Source organism: Fusarium solani (assembly GCF_023522795.1).
Source record: "Fusarium solani strain SB1 chromosome Unknown bctg00000015, whole genome shotgun sequence".
NCBI classification, from domain to species: Eukaryota; Fungi; Ascomycota; class Sordariomycetes; order Hypocreales; family Nectriaceae; genus Fusarium; species Fusarium solani.
Window position 1 is genome coordinate 837,030 of NW_027072143.1, and position 25,243 is coordinate 862,272.

General features: G+C 51.9%; 9 protein-coding genes across 9 annotated transcripts; 4 read left to right on the forward strand and 5 right to left on the reverse strand.

Annotated features, from left to right (window-relative positions):
- Window positions 1–2,047: 2,047 nt before the first annotated feature.
- MRS44_018205 (uncharacterized protein) lies at window positions 2,048–2,415 on the reverse strand (the record flags this gene model as incomplete). Its single annotated transcript, XM_065616403.1, has 2 exons — window positions 2,048–2,305; window positions 2,347–2,415. 2 exons carry the CDS (start codon window positions 2,413–2,415, stop codon window positions 2,048–2,050), a joined length of 327 nt encoding a protein of 108 aa, XP_065472475.1.
- A 3,069-nt stretch (window positions 2,416–5,484) lies between these two features.
- On the reverse strand, window positions 5,485–6,997 carry MRS44_018206 (uncharacterized protein; the record flags this gene model as incomplete). Its single annotated transcript, XM_065616404.1, has 3 exons — window positions 5,485–6,257; window positions 6,457–6,897; window positions 6,949–6,997. The coding sequence occupies 3 exons, from the start codon at window positions 6,995–6,997 to the stop codon at window positions 5,485–5,487; spliced, it is 1,263 nt and encodes a 420-aa protein (XP_065472476.1).
- Window positions 6,998–7,745: 748 nt separating this feature from the next.
- Window positions 7,746–8,279, forward strand: MRS44_018207 (uncharacterized protein; the record flags this gene model as incomplete). The annotated part of the gene is made up of 2 exons (XM_065616405.1): window positions 7,746–7,910; window positions 7,959–8,279. 2 exons carry the CDS (start codon window positions 7,746–7,748, stop codon window positions 8,277–8,279), a joined length of 486 nt encoding a protein of 161 aa, XP_065472477.1.
- Window positions 8,280–9,499: 1,220 nt separating this feature from the next.
- MRS44_018208 (uncharacterized protein) lies at window positions 9,500–10,666 on the forward strand (the record flags this gene model as incomplete). The annotated part of the gene is made up of 1 exon (XM_065616406.1): window positions 9,500–10,666. The coding sequence occupies one exon, from the start codon at window positions 9,500–9,502 to the stop codon at window positions 10,664–10,666; it is 1,167 nt and encodes a 388-aa protein (XP_065472478.1).
- Window positions 10,667–12,566: 1,900 nt separating this feature from the next.
- Window positions 12,567–14,030, forward strand: MRS44_018209 (uncharacterized protein; the record flags this gene model as incomplete). The annotated part of the gene is made up of 3 exons (XM_065616407.1): window positions 12,567–12,922; window positions 12,998–13,239; window positions 13,372–14,030. 3 exons carry the CDS (start codon window positions 12,567–12,569, stop codon window positions 14,028–14,030), a joined length of 1,257 nt encoding a protein of 418 aa, XP_065472479.1.
- Window positions 14,031–14,846: 816 nt separating this feature from the next.
- On the reverse strand, window positions 14,847–16,786 carry MRS44_018210 (uncharacterized protein; the record flags this gene model as incomplete). The annotated part of the gene is made up of 3 exons (XM_065616408.1): window positions 14,847–15,082; window positions 15,133–16,585; window positions 16,640–16,786. 3 exons carry the CDS (start codon window positions 16,784–16,786, stop codon window positions 14,847–14,849), a joined length of 1,836 nt encoding a protein of 611 aa, XP_065472480.1.
- Window positions 16,787–17,860: 1,074 nt separating this feature from the next.
- MRS44_018211 (uncharacterized protein) lies at window positions 17,861–18,652 on the reverse strand (the record flags this gene model as incomplete). Its single annotated transcript, XM_046277623.2, has 1 exon — window positions 17,861–18,652. One exon carries the CDS (start codon window positions 18,650–18,652, stop codon window positions 17,861–17,863), a length of 792 nt encoding a protein of 263 aa, XP_046125815.2.
- A 1,168-nt stretch (window positions 18,653–19,820) lies between these two features.
- MRS44_018212 (uncharacterized protein) lies at window positions 19,821–20,531 on the forward strand (the record flags this gene model as incomplete). Its single annotated transcript, XM_065616409.1, has 1 exon — window positions 19,821–20,531. One exon carries the CDS (start codon window positions 19,821–19,823, stop codon window positions 20,529–20,531), a length of 711 nt encoding a protein of 236 aa, XP_065472481.1.
- A 1,855-nt stretch (window positions 20,532–22,386) lies between these two features.
- MRS44_018213 (uncharacterized protein) lies at window positions 22,387–24,113 on the reverse strand (the record flags this gene model as incomplete). The annotated part of the gene is made up of 2 exons (XM_065616410.1): window positions 22,387–22,682; window positions 23,183–24,113. The coding sequence occupies 2 exons, from the start codon at window positions 24,111–24,113 to the stop codon at window positions 22,387–22,389; spliced, it is 1,227 nt and encodes a 408-aa protein (XP_065472482.1).
- Window positions 24,114–25,243: the final 1,130 nt, after the last annotated feature.

A 25,243-nucleotide genomic window follows, 5' to 3' on the forward strand; every position in this document is an offset into this window, starting at 1 on the left:
GGGACCGGAACCTCAGGCTGCTTAAAGAAACACCCAATGATTGGGAATCGCTCTCAAGTTCTGCAACATACAGGCACAAGACTGGGCAAAGTATTCTCAACTCCATTGTCAAGCGCTTCAGTCGCACGGAATTTTTCTTTGCCGTTCATGCATTGTCATCAAGTGCTCTGCAATCAGTTGACAGTTTCGTGGAGGATTACAAAGAGTGGTTGAATGGCGCAGGGATCCCCGAAAACTTCGTGGAATACGCCACGAACTGGAAGGCGCATCACAATATCGCCTTCAAATTAGGTAGGCGAACATTTCTTAGCTGTTGTGGTCAAGGCTGATTCCTTCGTAGATGTTTCTCATTCATCAACAATCCGCTCTCCTAAAGGACCCCTGAACGAAGACACATTTGGGCCGAAACCGTCGAAACGTCGCCGTACCTCCACCGACGAATCTGATCTGCCGACCGTTCACCCTGGGAATGAATCGCTAAATATAAGAGCGAGTGAGGAAATGCTTTCGGACAATGATAGTGAAGAGCTTGAAGAGGCGGAAGCGGAACCTCTGCCAACAGACGGTGTGTGTATCAAAACTCTTTCAGTGCCTATACTGACCCTTCCAAGCGCCGATGGGAGGATCCGTTTACGTGCTTAAACGTTTGGATGCAATCGGCGCCCTCGTGAGTGAGCCGCACCCACACGTCAAGCTCACGATGCCTCATCATGAATTTCGCCCCTTTATCACATTTCAGTGTAGCGAAACAATCGCGAAGGATATACTGAAAAAAAGGAAGCGGATAATGTAGCATAATTTGTTCATCTGACTTCGCCAATGTGTTGTTGCCGAATGCACATGTAGGTCCATCCACTCTCCCATGGGATCATGACCAAGTCCTTAGTGTCACCAACCACACCAATAAATTTTTTCTCTTTCCAGACTCGTACACTACCCTGTGTTGATTGATCCAAGTCGACAATTATGGCCACTAAGGTATCATCGGCGATTGACTCGTCGAGGTCCGGGGGCCGTGACCATGTGATGACTGAACAGTCCTTCCCTGTCTATAAATGGGATTAGCATTGCGCAGTCAGAAAGAGAGGCGGTAATACCTCGTCTTTGCATTTTTGAATGAGTGCATCATCGGAACAAGGCCTTGGGACGGCGATACGTCTCATTACCCTGGTGTGTGCTGCGACCGTTTGGCTGATCGTGTATCGAGAATCTTCGCTCAAAATTGTAGCTTTTCGTTAAATAGTTTCTGGAATAAGGGAATGGCGAGACATCGGGGGTTGTTTATTTTTTTTTCGTTTTGTTGTTTTTCTGACGAACGCAGCTGTGAATATGTAAAGGTCTTGGGCCATGAACTGTTGGTGCCTCGGGCCGCAAATGGAGCAACTACCTAAGCGGGGTTAGGTGGGTCAACCTGTGCTAAGGCCCAATGATGCGCGTGTGATAATCACGTGAGAGTAAAATTGGGCTTGGGAGAGCGAGTGGGAAAGAGAGAGGGAAAAGGAGAGGGAGAAAGAGGGAAAGAGGGAGAGAAAGAAAGAGAGGGAGAGAGGGAGAGAGGGGGGAGAGGGAGAGAGAGAGGGGGAGAGGGAGAGAGGGAGAGAGGGAGAGAGGGAGAGAGGGAGAGAGGGAGAGAGGGAGAGAGGGAGAGAGGGAGAGAGGGAGAGAGGGAGAGAGGGAGAGAGGGAGAGAGGGAGAGAGGGAGAGAGGGAGAGAGGGAGAGAGGGAGAAGGGGAGAGAGGGGAGAGACAGGGAAGGGAGTTGGTGGGGAGTAGGCATTTACTGGTTCGCCACATCCCTGTGATGACCCTCCTACCGATTGGCCAATTAAGATCTGCCGGTCCAGCTCGTAACAAGTATCGGGGACTCGTGGTCTGAGATACGCAATAACGGAGAGTGAGAGGAATATGGTCGCCGCCAAAGCTGGGCATACCCGTATGTAGGCGAACCATCGCAGACCATCCAATCAACAAGGAAACTCTTTTGAATTCCCAAGAGATATCTGAGCTACAAACAACTGTCGGCCCATTATGAGAGGTTTCCTCATGCTTTAAGCGTTATTTTCATCGACCGCGCCATCTTTGCCCGAGCCGTCCTTGCTCGAGCCATTGCCATGTTCTTCCACTCCTTCTTTGTGTACCGTAGGTTTCATGATCGCCATCATATCATGACTGGTAGATGATCCATTGACTTCCTTTTTGTTCATTGAAGGCTCGCTGCGCGGAGTTGAGGGCTGTCCTCCGTCATCTTCTTTGTCCTTCTTCGATGGCGTCACGGGTTCCGTGATATCACCACTGGCCCTATGAGCCTGTCCTGTATTGGTAGACGAGTCACTGACGAGTCACTGACTTGTGCCTTGTTGTGCGAAGACTCATCGCGCGAAGTCGGGCTCTTCGTATGCTCTGTGTTTGGTTCCATGGTTGTCCTGTTCAAGTTAGCATAAGAGCAATTTGACCAACGGTACCACTGACGTTGTTGCTACTCTGAAAGCGATTCTGGAACGCTGGGTGGCAGGATGCTAGTCACCTTTGGCAGTTGTTGCATGTTAGTGCAACGCAAAAGAGGTCGCGGCCAACGTGCATGCAACCAGGCTGAGATCTTCTCGCGTTTGGTAAAGGGGACACAACAAAGAATAGGTTTCTGGCGTGTTCATTGCGGACCGTCAGTTAATTGCACGGCATGGCTGTTAGGGAGGGATCGTGACGCTACTGGGTATCAAAACTGATGCGTAGAGGGGCCGTGCGATTAAAAACCGTACCGGTGCATCACTAGGCAAGAATCACTTGTGCGTGTCTCGGTACCGATCTCTAACTGATCAGTGAGTTAATGGGCTTGTCCCAGAAAGTTCTTCACGCGAGCCAGTTTGGGTTGAGACAGAGATGAATGCCATGCAACCAGGCATTAAGCCAGAACGAACCGGGCGAGTAGACACGAAGACTGACCTGCATGCTATGACCTCTCTTCTTGACGGGGTTGCGACAGGGTCTGATCCAGTCACGTCAGGAATCGGTCCTTGTTGTCTCCTTGGAGCGGCAAGATCTCGATCTAGATCCGTAGAAGTTGGTAGGGGCTGCACTTAGTATCTATGGACTACAGTAGCTGTTGGGTCTTCAAGGCGGACTGGTCAATGGCACGACTGGTGCGGAGTGGTGGGATGCTGTATGCCTAGACCTCATCCCCTCTGCTCGCTCCAAGGATTTGACTCCGTGAAAGGAGTGAACGCCATGCCAGGTTATTGGACGCTTGGAATGAAAATGAGGCTGATGACCGACATGCAACTGCAGGGGCGAACTGGTGCGGGCCGGGCGAGAGGCCGCATGTGATGGTCTGCGCTAACATGCCGTGTCTTCAATTAAGAAGTGTGATCTAGTTTATCCCTTCCCTTGTTGCTCATGGGAGCCTTGACACGTATTTGCTGCAGCTGCAGGTCGTTGTGGTGGCCATGTTGGCTGAGCATTGCGACCTACCAGACTTTCTCAGCCAAGCTGCCAGGCTGGACAACTCTCGTCGAATATAAAATGCGGGATTGAACCTCCTGAAAGTTGAACAGCAAGACTTCAATCCATTCACCTCGAGGACATTCTTCTATAGCCCTGCTTATCAACTTGACGTTGCCATCCACTTTCTCGTCGCCAGACTATATCCCTTTGACGAGGTTAGTTCTGGATCTGTCTACTCTCTGCATCGAAACTAATTAAATACCCCAAGCCATGTCGGAGCAGAACCCCTCTTCTACTACTCCATCCACCACGTACGACAAAGACGGCGGGGAGCAACAGGCAGGGGAGCAACAGGAAACTTCACAGGCCGGATCAAAAGAGACTGGGGACCAATCGCAGGGGTTCGAATCAGTACATAAAGCCGAGACAGTGGTGACCTACTCAGTAGAAGACTTCGGAAAGGCGAAGAAGAAGTGAATGCTATGATGTCTTGAGACTTATTGTTTAGCAAATACTACCCAGCACCTGCATCGATACCATCTATTTGTCTTCGTCCGAGTGACCCTTGTGGCGTCATGAGCCCCTGTACCTAACCCTGACTGGCAATTTGATCGACGTACAGTCGTTCCATTAGCTTTCATGTCCACTAGACTGTCCATTGCGACTTCCTGGTTCGGCGCCAGGAAAGTACAGCTGAGTTTCATGGTTGGGAAAGCCCCTTGCTAGCGCGACCCGGATACGGCGGATCAGTTCAGTGTCATCGGCGTTAAGATGTTGTATATAAGATCTCATGTAGTCGACTCCCCTGACGGTGTAGCAAATCCCATTGAACAGCTGAGACCCTCAATTGATTGAACCCAACAGACCCATTTCCACCTTTGTTTTGTCCCATCACACCATGGAACCTCCTTCACAGTACCGGATTTCCGATGCCTTTGTTCTTTCTGTGCTGTCATGTATACACTTTGGCATGTACGCCCACAGCAACAAAGGACGAAGGCTGTTGCTTGTCTGGCTGGTATGGATTGTGGTCCAGATCACAGTCATGAGCCTTTCTATCCTAGGCTTCCTCTCACCGTCCCGCCTAGGGCCCTTGACGGGACAACTTCTGTGCAATATCTGGAGGGTACTTTGTCTCTTTCTCAGCACCCTCTTGCAGGTACCTTTGTCCGATGAACATCGGGAATATCGACCTCCTAACAAGCACCAGACCTTGGCACTAAGGCCGACGATCATCCTTCATTCGTCAGGGAGTTCACGCCCTGATCGTCACGTTTTGGTAATTGCTGCTCTCCTTATCGAGTGTATTGCTATTGTTATCTCCTTGTTGATACCTCGTTGGACCGGCGCCTCCACGGTCATCTTCGCCCTCAGCTCGATAATGCCTCTCACAACTTATACGGCGGTGACATGTACCGTCTACGCTTATTATCGCAAGATAATTTGGAGTGAAGATAAGCTTCGTTCCCAGACCTGCGGGGTCATTGGGTTTGGGATAAGCATGGTTGTGCTCTCTGTAGCATTGATGATCTGCTCAGCCCTTGGGATATTTGCTCTCGCAGCCTCTGTTCAAGGAGCGCTCTGTCTTACGGCCCGGCAACCAATGCCCATAAAAGGGGCGGATACTGGCTTGGACGACACGATACTTCTCACTGGGGTGTCTGTTGGCGACGGGCCCGATGTCGAATCGAAAACTCATCCAGCGCCCTCGCTAAGATCTTCATCAAGGGTCTCTTAAAGCTCTTATCAGTGTGTAACTTGAGACTAAGGTGGGTTTGCAAAAACTGGCTACTGCCGTTTACTTACGGACACTGATCATCTCTGGTTGCAGTCAAAGGTTGTGGACGTATCTAATAAGATGTCACAGCAAGAGCAACCGCCATGGGAGGGCATGAACAGGAGGGCATGAACACAAGGAAGCCGTTGCTATTCACCGGTCCTGACACCTCACTTTGTATCTTGACACTGGGAACCCAAACGGGACGGAGGATATGCAATGTGAAATAGATTGCAACGAAGATGCGTTCCTTCAAGTCTCAAGCGAATTTCATCCCGTCAAGCCGGGCCATTCCATAGGACTGTATACGTGCTCATTGGCCGCTTCGCTGGATGGAAGGAACTTCCATTGTGGTGCCGCGAGCACGGGAATATTCGATCCTTCGGCCAATGCGCCGACATATACTTGTCTTATGACGCCAAATATGTCCGGTATCGATAGGACCAGCGACGGATGAAAATACCGCGTGATGCCATCAACACCCACTGCGACAGTATTCGTTTGCGGAAAGGCCAGAAAGGTCCCTGGGACAGCAGAGGGCCCTGGGACAGCAGAGGGCCCTGGGACAGCAGAGGTCTCTGGGACAGCAGAGGTCCCTAGGATAGAGGGCCCTGGGATAGCAGAGGGCCCTGGGACAGCAGAGGTCTCTGGGACAGCAGAGGTCCCTAGGATAGAGGGCCCTGGGATAGCAGAGGGCCCTGGGACAGCAGAGGTCTCTGGGACAGCAGAGGTCCCTAGGATAGAGGGCCCTGGGATAGCAGAGGGCCCTGGGACAGCAGAGGTCTCTGGGACGGTAAAGAGCTGTATATCGAAAGGAGTGGGACATGGGGGGTCCTGGTCGCTTGAAGGTTGCACTCGAAGGTCGATGAGATGCTGAATCGATGTTCGGCAATAAGTCTTCTGTGCAATGCTATCGATCCATTCTCCAAGACGTCCTTCAAAGATGCGGAAGATCCCATCCATAGCCTGTTTATAGGTCTGCTTGGCGCTGATATCTATACCTTGAATATCATTAATAGCAGCAGCCAATATGTTCTCGAAGTCTGCCGTCGTGTCCAGCCTTATTCGGATGATCAGTATGACTTGGTGAACTAGGCGCTGAGGAATACGCTTCGTAGCTTACTCACATTTTGAGGCCAAAAGTCGTCGACAGCAGCAAGACTCCACTATATCCTGTGCGAGTGGTGAGATTGTGATAGCGACGACCCATCCTGTTCAAATAGCGAAATTTCCCTGACAGACCTTCTTGTTCCTCAATCCCATGGCTTAATAGATAGATTATCAACGGGTCTGCGTTGCCTTCGGAGTAGGATATCTTGTGGAACATGTCGCGTAAGAGGTGAAAGAAGACCAGATATATCCGTAGCCTGATGGCCCTAATCGGTGCCTCTTCGTCCGGTAATTTCTGTTCGTTGGGGTGGCCGGGTTTACGTTTCTTGCTGGATTTGCTGGATTTGCTGGATTTGCTGGACTTGCTGGACAATGCCTGCCAAAGCTGACATGCTACGCAGCCCTGGGGCAGCCCATATCTGAAAAACGCCTCAGGCTCGTGTGACCATTGCTGGGCTTTACGGAAAACAGATTCGTCTTCATAAAAATATTGGAGGTTTTCAGCCAGCGCCAACGTGTCGCTTGTATTCTCAGCTTGTAGCTGTAAGGCGCTTGAGGTGACATCTGGGTGGTCTGAGTGAAGGTTCAGCATAAGCTCTGTTTATGCAAGGGTGAATTACTAACCTTGGGCACTTTGTTGCCCAGCGCAGGGCTGGTCGTGTTTACGCTTCATAGTGAGTCGTCAGCGCTCCACGACCTATTCCCCTAGCCTCTTCTCAGCCAGGTACATTGGATGATGCGCGACGCAACTCTTGCAGTCCTGGGCTAGCACTGTGTGGGCGGATGGCCTGTTGGTGAGAGAGGGAGAAAAGAGTGAGAAAGGGGGCTGACGGATTGGCGGACGTGAATATTAGATCGTGAGTGGATCCGCCCTCGAGCGCAAAAAAGTGGGCGATTCCTTCCTTGCTGTCCTCGGCTGATGCGGAAGTGGATCTGCCCTTGAGCGCAAAAAAAGTGGGCGATTCTCTCCTTGCTGTCCTCGGCTGATGCGGAAGTGGCCCTTCATTGGCTTATTCCCAGCCGCCGATGTCCGAGCGCAACATGCAGGGAAATCGTCCTCGGGCCTCCAACAAGCGTTAGCGCCTTGTTCACGCTCGACAGAAGCCCTGAAACAATGTCCACCAGCATACAAAGAAATGACTTGCCGCTGGGGGATGGGCATGGGCGAAGCATCCGTAAGTCATTTGAGTAACTTGGGTAACTTGAGTGTTGTTTGATCCCTTAAGCACTTATTGCTGTTCACAGCAGCGGTGGATGCATTACATAAGCTAAGATCTGACGGCCCGACAATTTTCCCCTAGCGGCGGTGATCTGGTCAAGCCCAATCATGGTGGGGATGCAGCCTGGGCAGAGATTATCACCAACGCCCCGAAACCCGTCTTGAATCACACATTGTCACTAACTTGTTCGGCATTCCCAAAATGGACATGGTTCAGGTGGATAACTTGGATAGTTCTCTCAAGGAAAAGATGGAGCGTCTGCCGCCACCCAACGATCTACAGTTCTCTAGAGAGATGAGAGACTGGAATGAGTACAGCTTGTCTCAGGAGCTAAAAGACTTTTTCGATTCGTTCAAGAAGTCTCATGTACGTCCGGAGAGCTTGATACCGAGGCTATGCTAAGAGGGTAACCAGGGAGAATTCATCAAGAAAGGACTTCCGGCACATCAGGCCCCCAAGAACTTTAAATTGAAAGCCGTCATGCAGTTTTTAACCAATAACGGATTCTCCGTCCTGCCCAACACCTTTGTGGTGCTGATCCCGTTGTTCAATTCCAGCACTTGTGCCAAGCATAGAACCGGGACGGGTGAATGGCTAACCCTGCGGTGGGACACAGGGACATTCATCCGTGTTCCACCGGGCCCATGGGGCAGAGAGGTGGGCTTCGACGGCCCTCAGCCTCAGCCACTATACTGCCTGATGATTGAGGTTCCTTTGGAAGCCGCAAACGTTTGACGTATCTGAACTTTCGAACAGTGAGGGGGTTCATGATTGATGGAACGGCCTTGCTTCGATCGATGAATGCCATCCAAGATAGCATTCAATACATTTACTGAGCTGGACCCCGAACCTCTTGTTGCTCTTCTGCGCGTGATCTCCCACACTGAACTGCCGATTACTTAAATCACCTAGCCAGGGCGCCATTAGCGCCATACGAGGGAGAGAATCGGGGAGGGCATGACATGAACGGAGTGTGTTCGGCTAGACTGAGGCTTTACTCGTGCCGAACTGGGCAAAACACGCCCTACCACACCCGCCCAGCAATCTCGCCAGCCATTGCCCTGCCCTGTTGACAGTCCCGCGCACTGTGTAGGACCTGTGCTGCTGATGTACCAACTGCCATGAGTGGGATCACAGCTCTTAGTGGCCACACCAGCACTGGCCAGATAACCATGACGGGCTCTGGAGGGATCGGGACCGCAGGGTCAAGCAAGGGTGAGACATCTGCCGCTTCTGGAGAGCGTCGGTCTGTGGCTAGATTGGGAATATCAGAAACGACAGAGGCGACGTTTGTCCAGGTCAATGACCGATGTCGTGTCGACGCCGCTTCGTTCACAACTGACCCATCTCGCTTTGCACCATTCTCAGAAGAAAAAAAAGCGGGTTGATGGAAGGCGAGGAGAGGTTGATAAATTACCGTGGTACGGAGACACCCAGAAGATCAATCTGTTTAGGGCAATTAATTGTCAAACAGTGAAAAGACCAAGGGTGAGGCATACATGGTCGTCACGTGAACACAACGTGGCTGTTCTAGGCCACGCCAATCTGGCCGAGATCACCACACCTCATCACCACCCACCCTTGCCGTGCCCACTCGTCGCGCCAGGAGCAGAAAGGTATCAACGGAGTGGGCCCCGGCATGGGACCACGGTCCCGCGGAAGTCAGAGGATTGCGGAGACCCAAAAAGCAAACAGTTCGCGAAAGGGCCGCGGCATAGGTGCTTGTGGTTGGGGGCCGGCCTGCTGACGCGCTTCCAAATATTCCCTGTCCCTCCATCAACAGTCGACGCTCTACGTCAGTTTTTATTTCAGAGTCGCCAGTCCTTTCCCAACTTATTACTGCCACCATTACCGAGCAGGTCCTGTTATCTTTACCCTCTTGCGATCATTGATATCTTTGCTTTCACTCTCAGTACGAATCGCGAGCGCAAGCGCTGTCCCTCCCAAGCACCATAATGGATGCACTGAAGAACCTTTCCACAAAAGTCCCAGACTGGCTCAAGCGTCTTGACAACCTCAGCGGCCAGATAGATCGTCGTCAGGCCGAACTGGCCGCCATCGCTGCTGCCGAGGGCAAGAATGCAGAGACAAAGTCCCTCCGGAACAAGGGATCGACTGAATCTCTCAAGCCCAAGGATGACCCTCCTATAGTTCATGCCGAACCCCCCGCTGGGGATGCCATTCTCGAAGACCCTACCAACGCGGAGCAGCCCTCAGAAACTCACGCAGAGCCTCCGAAGCACACACCGAGCCCCGAATCCATCCATCAGCAGCAAGAAGTGATCAAGGCAGCGCGTGCCCGAGCACGAGCCCGGGTCAAGAAGAAGCCCAAGTCACCGTCCATGATGTCGAACGAAGATGCCCCTCAGACATATAGAACACACAGCTTGATCATTGTGTTTTATGACAGCTATGTCCAAGGGTTTTTTGACGAGCTTGTGAGATTTGTCTCGTCAAGCCGAAACCTGATGCGCAAGGCCAAGATGGCCGCCCGAGTTGCCCAGATCAAGAAGCTCGCCGAGCAGGATGTGTCAGAGGATGGAAGCAATGGCGAGGACGAGCTCCCCTCATTGCGATATATGAGCATCGGACGATCCGGTCCCATGTCAACATCCCGAAACGGTCCCAACAATGGACCACCCGATGTATACGACAACATGGATAAGGGTCTTGAGTTTGTGCAAAGCAGGTGCGAGCATGGCGCCCACCAGTTCCTCCGCGACGGAGACTGCAACGACGAGATCTCCAAGGTTCAGAAGCGACTCACCGAGGTCCTAGAGATGGCCAATAAGGAGATGGAGCGTGTGCAACGTGAGGAGCCTGAGCTCGCAAAGGAGACGGGTGAGATGGGCAAGGTTCGCACGAGAAGGCCCATCAGCATGCGCCGGGATATGAGTGTTGGCCTCAAGGAAGGCAGCCCGACACCTACCAAGGAGGAGAACAAGCTGGAGCCCGGCAAGGAGGAGCCCGGCAAGATAGAAGCTGCCGAGCCAGCCCAGATGGATCTTTCAGTGCCGATAGCGGTGGATCCAGATATCATGGAGGCCGACGAGGGTATCGACATGGAGATCCCCAAGCTACAATATCGATCGACCCGGGCGATGCGGAACCGTGGACCATAGAATGGCTAGCAATAGCCACCGAGGTGCTGGGAGAGGCTGTCTTTTGTGACTATTAAACCCATGTATAATACCCGTATCTAGTTATTTCCTTTTTAGTCGGATTGTTTGAGTGGTGTCGATGGATAAATTGTTCTTTATTCTTTCGGAATACTGCCCTGGATAGGGTGCTGAGCACATCTAGCTGTGCTGGAAATGCTGACACCAGGATGGCTTTGGAGCTGCGGTGTGTTTTTCATCTTTGCTATTTCCCATCCTTTCTTTCTGTCCCTGAATCTAAAAGTACCTATTCAATCGTAAATTGCCGCAGCAATTGCTTCGTCTAGTGGGCGATGATTCATCTTATATCCTGTCTCGTCGATGTGTTGGGCGAGGGCAGATTCACCCAAGGAGCGACTGGCGCAATCATTGAAGCTTCCTCAGCGCTCATAAATGACAAAACACGCTTGAGATCACAGGGACGAGCACATTGGTCTTCCAGGCCTCTTCGTGGCTGTGTGCTACCGCCTGCACCAAAGTGGACAGCCAGTTCAGCTGGACAGAGTTCCTTGTGCACGGCGCCATACTCTTGCGAGTCTTGAACTGGGCTCCCCTGCAGCGGTGCGCGTCATTGCTTGCTAGCCGTATGACTTGCAGTACGAAGCAGCTGCATGCGCTTTTGGCGGACCCTTGCTTCTCCAACCCGAGAAAAGGCACAGATATGACGTGCCGAGAGAGCCCACTCCTCATTTCCTACCCTGTCATGACTGCGGTTCATGTTCCGCCTGGGTCGGTGGTCCCGCAGTGATGTCCCCTTGGGGTTGGGACCAGGGGGCTTGCGGGCCACAGCGAGTCATTGCCTCCAATGCCGAGCCATCGCGGTCCCATCGTCGATGCAAATGAGCGGCACATGCGCTTCATTTGATTCCTTTCCCGGCACAGTCGTGTCCAAAGTAGTAGTGTGTGGTCCCTGCACGTACATGTGTGTTGACCCAACGTCCCCACGAGGCATGTAGTGGAGCGGGAGAGAACAACGCGAGCCAGACTAACATGGTTTGTCACTTGCTGGTTTAACACCACCTGCATCAGCGCTATCTTAGCAGGGTCGCGCCATCTACGGGTCAGTTAGGGTAGATGATGACAAGCCAACTGGGAGTGCGATGAATAGGCAGTCGCAGTGCATTTGTTCATCATGATCAAAAGCCAAATTCCCAGAGGGTGATACAAGGAAGAGAGCAGTCCAGTGTTCCATGGGTTTATTACAAGGCCACCCTGGTGCAAAGACAAAAAGCGAAGATAGAGCAAGGCTCAGAGCAGGGCACCAGACTCGCCTGAATATCCCACCACTTTCCACGCACATTAGCCGACACACAGGTTGCCAGTGTGGGCGGTATCACTTCATGTCTGTGCTTGATCCGGCCTAGCTTCAGTTCATTGATAATCGGCTGACATTAAGAACGCCATTCGATCTTAAAGCTGTTGGACCGGCGATAAGCATTGCCATCCCAGTCGCGACGCATGACACCTGATGGATCCAAGCTCGGAATTGCTGCACCTCGCCGCACATGGTGGCCTGGCCAGACACTGTGTCGGCTCGAACCCAGGGCATGGAATCGTGGGGGTCGGGATGAGAAGGGTACCAGAGGGCAAAATCAGCACGCTAATGCAGTCGCTGTGGGTTATTTGATTGCTTGCTTCCTCGCCGGAACTGTGAAGCCGCTCGTTAGTGTCAGCAGGAAAGTTTTCATGCTGAATCACAGGGGGGCTATTCTTCGATGTGCGACAGGGGTGCTAAGGGCAGCGCGGAACATTCAAGGACATCTCGCGCAGCAGGGACATCGATCTATAAATACAACCTCTCCTCCCTCAAGAATCTTGAGAAGGTTTCATTTCAGGCTGAAGAGTGTGCCTTTTTGTCTGAATCATGAGCCAACAAACAGCCGGGACCGCTCTTCGTTTACAGAGCCTCCTTAACCCGACGCAAGACTCAGAGGACGCTGAAAGCACCGGTGGAAATTCTGAATATAAACCCCCCAATGCCCACTCACTTTCGAACGAGGATAGAGGATCTACCGCGAATACACATGCAACATCCGAGTCACGATCAACCGTGCAACCGTTCGGACCTGGCCGGTCCATGCCTGCAGCCCTTTCAACTACATCAATTGGGTTCATGGTTCCCCTCGGTGGCTCTTCATTGGTGAATACCTCCCAGGCCATGAATTCTCCATTACCTGCTATCGATGACCCAAGGCAAGGATCAAGGCTGGAACAACCCTGGTAAGTTCTAGGTCTCTGTCATCTGCTGTCGCCGACTCCGGGACGATATCCACGTAAGCTAACACCCAAATTTAGGGCCTCTTCAGCAAAGCCTTCATGTCAGTATGACTCTCCCGAAAGGACAAGACTACAATCGATGAACTCCCAACCTGCCCTCGGCATTGCCAGGGACTCTCATGTACCAATATCGACAGTTGCAAGATCACACTCTCAGCCGTCGATGGCGTCTCTTGATGCGCACATCTATCCACCGCCAACTACTACGCTCTTGCCACAAAACGCTCAGTGGATTCAAGATTCACCCACGTACCCCCAGGGTATGCAGCCATGTCTAGGCTCACTTCCATCGGAAAACGCAGCATTGCTCTGCCCCAAGAGTGTACCTGTGAACGGCATGAGGGTTAGCTATTTTGGGGTACAAGAGGAACAGTGTTACTTAATGCTTCCAGGGAGCGAGAAGGTAGTACCTGTCCCGGTCGATACGACTCAAGCGTCGAAAAAGGCGGACAAAAAGAGGAGTCGAAATGCCATAGCTTCAGCGAAGCATCGAAAGAAGAAGAAAGAAATAACAGAAGAGAAACTCAAGGAGTTGGAAGAGCTTCACGAGGAGAAGAAGCAAATGGAAGAGAAAATGAAAGAGATTGAAGAGGAGAAGAAGCAAATGGAAGAGAAAATGAAAGAGATTGAAGAGGAGAAGAAGCAAATGGAAGAGAAATTAAGAGACTTCCAGGACATCATCAGGCGAGTGCCATCGCTATGTCATTTGGTTCAAGAGCCAAATCTTGCGCCTCAGGCGAGCAACATTGCTGGAGGAATGGATGGCTTGGCCACAAGGCCCCAAAGCCATGGAGGCGGAAGTTCACCAGGCGAATGGTCATCAAAACTTCGCCGAACCGACCAAGCCCTCCAGTTTTCGACACCGACGCACGTAGCTTTCATGGAGCCAGCCACCAGTAGACGCCTGTTTGCGCCAGCCCGAAAAATACTTCGACGAGGGTTAAAGCCCGAAAAATACTTCGACAAGGTGGTTCATGCCTCAGGACGCTGGGATTTCGACCCCATCAAGTATGGTGGCGAGTACTTGGTAGACTCCAAGCTATTAGGGTAGTTGTGGACATTGTGGAAACATTTCACTTACCTAGTCCCTAACGGGAGGCGATAGGATGGTTCGTGGCAATCTCAGGACGCAGTGGCCGGCCTCAGTGTTGCGATTAGTGTTGACTTTGCGTCGTCTGTTAACCATGCACTGGTAGATTTCACGAAACTACCTCTGGATTCTGTGTGTTAAACAGTTGGAGTTCTCGTGGCAGATGGTTTGCATCGAATGTTGAGTGTATTCAAGACCAGGGCTTATGTGATGGTCGATGTTCTTTGGGGACAACCCAGATGCCCTAGTTTAATGTTGATAGCTGAGCGTGACATTGCCATTCTTAAAAAAGAGTGCCACATCTGACAATGGGCAATGCAGCTCCTGTAGCCGAGTCAAGCTAGGTTCTATATAACGAATTGGCCGCAGGTGTACTACATATGTTCCAGATCGGTGCGCATGGTGTAGGGTATGGGTGGAGTGATCTCTCACGTTCTGGATCGCGAAAGATGATCAATTGAAGGGCCTTTGCGGAACCAGTCTAGGCTAATCGGTTTCTTAGATGGCATATATATTGAAGATTGAATACACACAAATTGCTGAAGTGGGACAATTCCATGCCGGACAGCGGTGTTGACAAAACGAGCAGCTCCCAAACATTGCGATGGAAGATGATGAAGAAGGTGACAGCGATGACGTTGATTGTAACCAAGTCAAGGAAATATCATCTTCCCACGATATCGAGCCGTCCGATTCCCCAAAAGCCATCCCACAAACGCCGCAGAGCTTTTGAGGTAGCCGAATCAGGGAACGTGACGCCAACGATGTCTAGGGCGCCTAAGTAATACCAGCAGTTCCATTGTCATATGACATGTCAAAGCCGTGTTGAGTGCCGGCTCCCGTGCTCATATTTTGGTAGAGTGGAGGGCTCAGCCTGACGAAAGGCGAGGTGCTCTCATCTCCACACCCAGAGGGCAGCCACTCGCCCAAGCTGCCAGGCGGTGATGGTAACGCAACGTCGCCTGGGCCAACGCTGGCAGACTCCTGCGAGAGCTCAGGTTTTCCGGGCTGTACTACACTTGCACGGTCTGCGTTTGTGGTGCGGGAGGGATGTTTCGGAAACCGGGGAATCGGAGGCTGGAGTCAAATGACATCAGAGTGATGGGCCTCAGTTGACCAGGTGGTTGACCAGGCGCTGGTTTATGTGAGTATACTAGAATTCGCTCATCCATAGCCCATTCAACGTCTCCAGTACTATGTGATAGGTTCATGATCTCATGAACCTGAGCCAAGGCGTCATCGGGTTGGGAGGGATGCGGTTTCTCTGGCCACAGCTTTACTGTTTTGTCCTGCTCAACAACATCCACCTCTGGGTGTACTCTGAGTTGCAGAAAATGTTCGGTGCTGTTTTCTCCGTATACAAGATCCACGAATGCGTCGCAAGATGGGTTATAGGTATGGAGAGGACACTGCGAAAGGGTGTAGGTAGTGGCACCGATTTGATCGGCATCGACGTGGGTGTTCTCGCGGTGGCGTACCCGGAAGTCTTCTCTACATTCCCGCTCCGGATCGACGGGGGAGTTTCCGTTAGATATTGGCAGCGTAAGTAGAGGGGCTCCCCCGGAGCTCTCATGGCCTTGACCGAACTCGAGTCGCTTCTTGTAGCACGTCCGCTGGCTTCTCGCACTCACTGGGGGCCATTCTTGACGTATCTCGACGATGAAGATGTCTCCCGTGCTCTCGTCCTTTATGAGTTGCAAGGAAGCCCAGCCCTTGTGGATATGGCCCTCTGAATCATGGCGGCGCCAGAGGTGATGTTTTGGGGGCTTCTCGAGGCCACCAGGTGTTGCTTCATTCACGGAAAACCGCACAGCCTGGTAGAAGCGGCCCCGTAATTCATAGTCTGTCTGGTGTCTCCGCTCGAGCGAGAGACAGTAGAAATAGTGGTCGATGATCTCGAAGCAGATGTCCTCTCCAGCTTTAGAGCCGTCAATGTCCCAGGGGATGATTTGGTCATCTGACCACTGGCGTGTCCTCAGGTCCAGCCGCTGTAGAGCCCATCTCATGGAGCCGTCAATTTCGGCGGGGGACTTGGTGATGCAGAACAGGTGCTCCTTATTGTTCCGGATCAGAATCTGATGCTCCGAAGATATCGGCTTCACGACCACCCATTTGAAATTGTTTTTCGCCTCAAAGATGATGAGCCAGCAGCTCGTTGATTCATCGTCGACCTGGGTAGCCAGGCACGAGAGGATGCCTTTGGCGCAGTAAAGGGGCTCAAAGGTATACGGCGCAGATCGATTGAAGTCGCGGACCGCACAACGCATAAGTAGCTGGGTGTTGACCACAAGCTCCATCGCACGAGTCTGACGTATGTTGAGAATACGCAGATGCTCCTTGATTGTGTAGCATAGATATCCATCCGTATAGATGAAGCGTTCTGCCATAGCGATGATGGCCACCGTCCAAGGCTCGGCAGAGCGGACAGCCATTCGCCGCTTAGCCAGTTGTCTGAAGCCCCTTGCAAATTCCTTCGTTGTGTTCGCCACTATAGCCTCGGTCGAGTAGCTGGCCTTCTAAGCTGTCATCAGCAGACCTATAGATTGGAGGTGTATATGGGAGGGACACACATTGAGTGCAATGCGGCCGATGCGTTCATTTCGGTGGATGTCTTGATTAAGGCGGGAACAGGTCAGACCGAGATTGAATATGCTATCTATATCAGCATTCTCAATGATGAGGACTAACATCTCGCTTGGAAGGCGGAAGATGCTCATGACGGTGCTGGAGCTGGGACGGACAAGTGAAATAAGGTCTTTGAACGACTGGGAAATATGGTCGCCGTCTGTTGCTGGTTAATGGCACAAAACTGCCCATAATTGGTGGCTGGAGCACATTATAGCAGGAAGGGGTTGAGCAGAGCCTCATCGCAGAGCCTCATCGATCTGCGAGATAACCCTCAGCTGCACACCGGTGGCATCAGGCTGCGAGTTCGGGCCTCGAAAGTAGAACCAGGCCCCACTGATATCTCAGTCTTGACTCAAAGCTCGAGCAGGCCACCAGGCTCTCGCTTGAGGGGGTGTGGAGGCCAGTGGTACAGGCTTTGATCGTGAAGGGGGCGCCTGAACTTCCCCGCCTGCGAGTTGTCTTCCCGACCATGCCCCGGCCCCACCCTCTCTTTTGGTGTGACCTAGGCTGATGGCTTGTCCCTGTCGTATTCGGCTGTGACTAGATCTGGTCACCAACAAAACCACAACCCAAACTCCACGCAGAACCGCACTGCCGTCATTCAGGCTCCGCTGCCGTCAATACCTTCATAAAAACCGATCCTCCTCTCCGAAAGTGTCGGCCTCACTTGCCGTTCCGGAGTGGTCCAAAGAGCCTCTTTTGTGGTCTGAAAACAGAGCCAAATTGGAGAGGATGAATGCGGGGACGGAGAACAACGGACTGAAGACCTTGATACCGCATAACCGGGTGGCAAGTCAAAGGCAACTGTGGCAAGCTCGTGACTAGAAGGGACTCGTATAACAAACGGATATTTCGTGTGCCGACTCTGTTGACTGTATCTCAGCGCCGCAGAAAGAATACCAAAGGGTGCAGGTAGCTAGGCGGTGTCATCTCTGGTATGGAAGTAGCTCCCCAGGAGACCGGGACCATAGGGTAAGGCCATTTCGTCGAGCATTGAAAAAGTAACTATTCTAACCAGCCAACACTTCCAACACTTGACGCACATATAGCGAGACAGCGCCGACAAAAATCTACTCATGAGTAGCAAGACCTATTACTCGCCGGCCATTTACCTCACAACAAATCCTATTCAAGACATCCTGCAATCGATATGGGCTTCTGGCTCAGTTATCCCCCCACGGCCGGGCTTCAACGATCATAAAGGGCACATTGCTGCAACCGATGCGATACATCTGTCGGCTGTCTGAGTTGAGTTCCGCAAGCTGAGGCGGACAAGGATTGTGCCTCGGAGTGCTGGCTTGATCGGGTCTCTTAAACGGAATTGAGGCATAGGTACAGAAGAGGTTCTCAATATCTTGTTTATAATGGCTTTTCATGGTGTTCTTGAGGTGCCGATCATGCCAATCGTAGAGCGAGATGAGGAGAGGTAGGCATGGGTCTTCGTGACTTATGTTAGGTGGGAGCTGGCAGCACAAACCGCCGAATGCTCTCGATGCGAAGAACAATGCATGGAGGCGTGGTTCGTCGAGAGGTTCGTCAGGGCTCCAGTTCTCGTAGTCAGCGCTGAGACTCTCGGAGTGCTGCAACTGAATAAGTGCTTGTGATGCTGTGAGGCCCGGTCGCTCATATTGCGGGCACTCCACCATATGGTAGTGACCCTGGATGCGCTTGACACGCTGCTCAAGCGTGAGGCTACAGCTCGGAGGCAAGGGTAGGGTGGATTCAGCGTCCTCGAGCAGCTTCAAGATGTAATGCGAGATGGCCAACCGCCTAAGGTTCTTGGTATCGTCTTCGGGATTGATGGTACGTTGGGTAGCGGCTTGATGGGCGTTCAAAGTCTTTAGCAACAGCCGATACGTTTCTTCACAGTAGGAACGGATGATGGTCGGTTCGGCATCGTTGAACTTCGAAGCCGGCAATCGCTGCAAATGGAAGACTGTAGAAGGACCGGCCATCTTGTGCGCCTCGATGATCGTTCGCGAGATTGCGGTACAATTCTACGGCGAGTGCGTCTGGTGTTGACCATCGTGGTTCTGGCGATAAACAGGGACCTCGTGGCGTGCGTGGTGGGCTAGATGGTGCAGAGAGGAGAGAGGTGGCTTAAATTTGTGCTTCGAGTGTTTAGCATCTGGAAGCACGCTGGGTGCTGATGTAAGCCAGAGTGCGTGGGCAATTGGGACAAGGTTACCAAGCCCGGCATTCCCATTCCGGCTGGTGCACGGCGGAGGGGATGTCGCACACGAAAAGCAAGCATGAGGACCTCTGTCGAGATGGTCGTTCAGCTCCTCGGCCCAGAAGGAAGCATAAAATTGGAACCTGCATTAGTCCGACCATGCGTTCACCCATGCAAGTCCACCATTAGACCCTTTCTGCCTGGCGTGGTCAACACAGTGTCCAACACAGTGTCGAGAATCTTCCAGGAGGGGGTCCATGATTGATCAACGCCAGGATGGGATTGCATCCACCAGCAGCAAGCCCACCCCGGTGTGGCAGGTAGGATTGACAGACACGCACCCAGGCGATCCCAGGTGGCCCCGCCTCCGGGTGGAGAGTCTCAATCCGCGAACCGACGCCACTTCATCGATGCTCGGAGATGGGCCCTGGCAATCACGGATGTTGAGGGGATCCTTCCTCCAAGTCTCATGTTCAACGCAATATTAGCACAGGTCATCAAGAAGATCTCCATATCATCGACTCCTGGGATTCGGGGACCCTTTCATAATGTGGCCGCCACGTTATTGTATGTTACGTAGGCTGTAGGACTTGGATGTTTCTGGGGGAGGGTCCGTCCACTCTCAGGCGGAGGTACGGGTGGAAGGCAGGATTGCGAAGGCAAAGCCGTCAGAGAGGCCGTCGTCAGACTGAAGAGATGAAGCAACCGAGGGAGGCTAAAAGGCCTGGCTGGACCCCCACCATAGCCGATGTGGATTAGGCAGTTAAAACTGTCCGCCTTCCACCTTTTCCAACTGGTTTGACTGTTTCAGTCTCATTTTTTGCCCTGTTTTCCTTGTTGACGTTTCCTCTCAGAGGTAGTCCAGCCACTTCAACAACTCTACTTGCCTTTTCCAGATGGACACTCAGAATCTTCTATGTCATACTTATTTTTCGATCTTCACCAGCGAGATGCATTCCTCCCTAAAGCCAACGACCCCAATCAACGCACAATCGGCTCTCACAGAAGCGGGCTTTGAGGGGTTTACAGAGGTTTGCTTCTTTGCCGCATTCCAGCCTCAGAAGTTTGCCGGCAACCTTCCCTGTTTGTCCCGTCATAAGGCGATATCCCACAACATCAGCCATGCCGTTACCTATCACGGCCTCATTCGAAGTGGTCAATACAAGCGCCGTGGTCGAAGGTACATCACGGTCTGTCGCGGCGATCGCCAATTTCCTAGTGACGCTATGGAGTGTCAAAAATGTCGCACAATTCAGGCGTGGAAGGACAACGACTTCAAGGGTAGTGCGCACGCCGGTGCCGCTATCTGCCTCCAATGCTGGTGCCGCTTCACAAAACGAGAGCTCCGTAGGCATCTCAATGGCCCGTCGTGCCCCCACAATGCGGAGCAGGGCAAGTCTAGAAAGATGATGATGCTATACACCACCTTCTGTTCTGACTCTCAACCGCCAACTCAGCCCCCGAGGCTCCGAAGTGAACCACTCCAGGGCAGTCGAGGAAACGGAAACGGAGGCTTGAACTCTCGCCACTACAGCGCCGCTAGTCCTGTCACCACGACACCCACAACCCTCACAATACAACCGAACGAGGATCTAGTGTGGCCTTTTTCATTGAAAAGAATGAGACTTTCTTTTATTCTGGATCCTTACGATAGTTCTTGATTGTAGTGCTAGGAAATCAATATAAAGCTTGGCTTATTGTTTGTTGTCATTGCTTTTATGATCCGGCCGGTCAAATTGGGCAGGAGCCACTTGACACGGCTCCAATTCGAAATCACGACGATTTTACATTTATCTGCAGGTGAACTTGAGCAAATGCAATGAATACTGGGGACCAAGTTGGACTACGGTAATATATAGTTGAAAAGGTCGGCCGTACTGGGGCACTTGACAATGAGGCGGGAACAAGAGTGTTATTTGACTGTTCCTCTGTTTCGAAGTCGATGTAAGTTGGATTTTCGCGGACGGAAGGCCACGATGGAGCAAGCCTGTCATAGAATCGGCATCGAGCAACAAGAATTCATGCCCAACATGACGTATTCCCTGTACCACTCCTCGTCTGGAACACGACTTCCATCGCTTGTTCGTCCAACCCAGGATGTTTTGGCATGGCTACAACATCATGACAGTTCTAGAGTAATGAAGGAGGCGCTGGTTACTAGATGCAATAAGGATGCTATTTCTTGAGCCGCAGGAACGCCAAGGTCAGTGAGGTCTATGTATAAGAAAGCTGACTTCCTGGAGCTGTTGATGAGATATCTGACTTCGTCGCTGCCACCTTGGAAGCACTGCGGACTCACTGCGGACTCCGGCTTCGGACAGGCCGGATCTTGGCACTGGGGCTTTGGTTTGAGCTTGGCAAAGTGTATCGCTCTCCTAGTATGAGGAGTGGGACTGTATTGTGAAATACTTATTAAAGGCTTCTTTCCGGACAAGCTACTGGTGAAATATGAGGTCAGTCGAGCTTCCATCAACGGATGGAGCCGGAGCCAGGTTACATGCGATAGTCTCATGGCCCGGTGAGTTGCGTTGTGTTATGCAAGAGGATCTACTCGTAGGGATAACACACGCCTGCTTGGTCCCTGCAGCAAACTTCCTACAAGCCGGTTGGCCATTTCCAATCTTAGGTCTTGTGAAACTCGTATATCATATGGACCATGGGACTGCTATTATTCAAGAGATTGAAAAGGACGGGACGGATGGCGCAAAGGAAAACCTTGCCTTCAAAGCGGCCAATGGGATAAGTTGTTTCCCTCTTCTCTGAACTGGTACAACTCATGCTGATTGGTCCCGACGGCCGACCCAATCTAGGAGGCTACCTGCAACTGGAATAGCACTAAGAGTAGCCAGAATGTGCCAAAACCGTATTCATGACCGAGGGCCCATTTTCCCTCAAGTGTGCCCGCCCCTCGCCATCAACCAATACCGGTGCTTCTTTGTTAGACGGAGATGAAGTTCTTGACGAGGTGACATCAAATGACGAGAAAGAATGTATACTCATGCTATTCAAAGGACTCTGTGAAGAGGGCACCAAAGGGTTGAAAAACCGAGCTTCGCGCTGACCTAGACCGAAGTTGAGACAGATCTGGCCCCACTATGTAACGCCCAGGAGTCAAAAAGTGACAGGCTCCTTGTCCTTGCCTTCCCGCATGTCGACCCAACACGATTTTTTCATCGACTCCCACTCTGTCAGCTCCCGTACTATCTTCCCGAGCACGTTCGAGTCTCTTCGCCGACATACAATCTCGCCATCTGAATGCTTCTCATCGTCCTCCTGTCCGTCGGCTCCTGTCCTTCCCGAGCACGCTACGATATTATACCACGTCAAGCAGACAATGGCAGATTCTGGATTTGACGATTTGAGCAAACGCAGCTCCTCTCCCGCCGTTTTTTACCCCAACATCAAACCTTCCCCCAGTCCTCCCCCAGCCACACCTCCACCTAAACACATGCTTTCAAGGACCGAAAACCACGAGGACCAAGGGCCTGGGAGGGCTTTTTGAGAGAACCCATCTTCTCACAGGCCTCCTTGAAGCCGGAGATAGCTTTGTCCATACGGCCGATTCACTGATGCCTTTTCCTTGAGCTGCGCTACGAGTTGCAGGTTGTATGCTGGATCTCTGCTCACCTGTGTGCTGCTGAATGGATGCCGCAATACAATTAGGTGATTCTGTACCTGATCGATTTGAGAAAGGGCCTTAGCTAAGAGCACGGCGAGATCTGGTGCTGGAGTGCCGGGGTTGGCCATGTTGGCGGATGTGCGACGTTGCTCCTGGGAAACAATGAGTGAATGGGGCGCGGCCTGATGGCAGGCTTGAGTATGTTACACCTCCGAGACTTATCCGAGCGGAGGCACCCTGGTTAATGCACCTGGTTAGCACCCGCGATATGTGCAGCAGGCCCACTCTCGGTCTAGGATTGTAAGCGAATAGTTGTGCGCGAGCGTGGCTTTTATCGTTCTCACTATCTTAATCAACGCTATTTCCTCTCCTAGATTACTCTGAACCTGCCTGTGGTCCTTTGTGAGCAGTTCTTATATGCAATCTGAGATTGACTTTTGTTGCAAATATCTTATTGCATGGGTCACCGTCGGTCCGCCAAAGGCGCGCGAGCCCCTTGATGAATATGCTTCATATGACGCTGAAGGTCACTCTTGCGCTTGAACTTCCCGTTACACCGGCCACACGGCCATCTGTCCCCCCAATGGTCAATTATTTTATGTTGCTTAACATCCCAAGGTGTCCGACGTGTCTTGCCACAGACGTCACATATAGCCACCTCCTTCTTATGATCAATTTTTATATGCCGCTTACGGATCTTGTCGGTCTTGTACACTTTGACACACCGGTCATAGCCGCATGGGAAATTTTGAGGAGCTTCGAGCTGAGATAGCTCTTGGCCGGGGAGGCGGATAGGTTGTTGTGGTTGGGTGGCAACAGGTGAATGAAGTGACGTTGTTGGGGAATGACGCCGGTGCATTCTTTCTGGGTTCGAGATATGTCCATGCTGAGACGGTTCGTTGTCTTGTGCGATTGACTCCATCGAGGAAGCTGGTTGTGGCTGAGGCCCATCGTTCGCTGCATGGCCCTGATCCTGGTCGATATTCTTCATCTCGAGAGTCGCTGCCGGTTCGGATATATCTTGTTGCTCTCGATTATTGCGTGTTCTGGCTCCCATTTCTTCAAACTTTTGCCTGTAGGCCCTATGAAATGCCCTACCACTGACGGGGGCAGGGGAAAGTGACCGCCAGTCTTCCTCACCAGCGAGAGTCGTGTCGGATTCGGTTTCTTCGTCGTCGAAGAGTGCAGTTGGAGAGTCGTTCAGTAGGTAGTCTGAGGGCTCAACCGATACATGAATGGCCGCACCGTCTCTGCTTATCCACGTCGCCTGAGGTCCAAAAGATTGGACTTCATCGGAGGAAACAAGTGTCGGTCCCTCGTTCTGGCTCTGGCTGTGATTCTGAGGTCGCCAGCTGAGCGTGTGAGCGTTCTCGGCAGCCGGTTGGGCACTGGGAAGTTGATGAGATGTTTGGTGTCCCGCTCTTCCCTGGCTGGTATCTTCTCGCATTTCAAGAGTAGATGTGGCTTCGTGTACATTATGCGGCTGGAAAGATCCTCTGCGTGGAAACCCTCTCCTCACGGTAGCCTGCTGGGGCTGGTGCAGAGGTTCTGCCATCGACGACATATCTTCGCTGTCCTCGGTTGTGCGTTGGCCGTGTCCCGGTCGCATGAGGCACGTTTTCATATGGATTGTCAGGCTTAAAATGCGGCCGAAACTACGGCTACACAAAGGACATTTGATATGTATAAGCATATGCTCTCTTTACATTATTAGCATCATAATGCTCGACCACAATCGATGGAGTTACTTGCCGCAGCTCGCTGACATCTGGGAATACACGACCGCATCGATCCATCCAGCAGCACCCAAATAGATCCTTATGTTTTCTGTTTTCTTCGAGTCTGTGTGGCGGGCGGTCCAAGTCAACTACTGCGCAGCCCTTCTCTTTTTGATGAGCTCTGAGCTTTCCGGCATTACTGAAGCTTTTTCCACAACACTGCATTCTTGCTTCATCAAAATGACTCCAGACATGGGCTTGAAGTTTGTTCGCATTTTGAAATTGGCCTCCGCAATAAGCACAGAAGCAGGGCAGAGGAGTCTGCTGAGGGTTATGGTTGGCTGTGTTCTTTGTGAACGGACAACAACTGGGATGACCCAGTGCACTGTCCAAATTTTGTAATCCTCGCCCGCATTTGATGCACTCATAGGGCTTAGGTATCGGGATCAAACACCTATGCTCTCTAGGAAGAGTCAATAAACCTTCGACATAATCGCCCAAGTAACTTACTTTAGCGCCTCCCAGGACTGAAAGCGTGGCCTGACACAGCCATGGTTATTACACCCATAGACCCCCTCTGTAGGATTGGCAGGATGGGCAGGATGGGTTGTAGCATGTTCTTTTAGCGTACTGGGTTCGTTGAATTTTTTTCCGCATTCACCGCAGTAAAACCGTAGGTCCACACAACGTGTAAGAATCCATGAGGACATATCGCCAATGCTTATCGGGTCTTGCTGATCAGCAAGCGTAGGATCAATGGAGATATTATCTTCCGGTTGAGATGGGAAATTCCGAGTTTGGTTTAGTGCCATAGTGACAACGGGACTTGGGTTGTTGAGAGCAGCACTTGGGGACAACCATCTGTCTCTGGCGGGGCGCTTGCGTTTTCATAGGACTATCGGGCCTTAACAGGGGCGCCATGAGTTTGATGCAATAATCTGCAGGCCCTTCTGATGGTGGAACCTACGTCAACTTTCTTTTAGCGCGGAACACGGAGATGAGTCGTCATGTCACCCCACTGCACACAGACCACAGC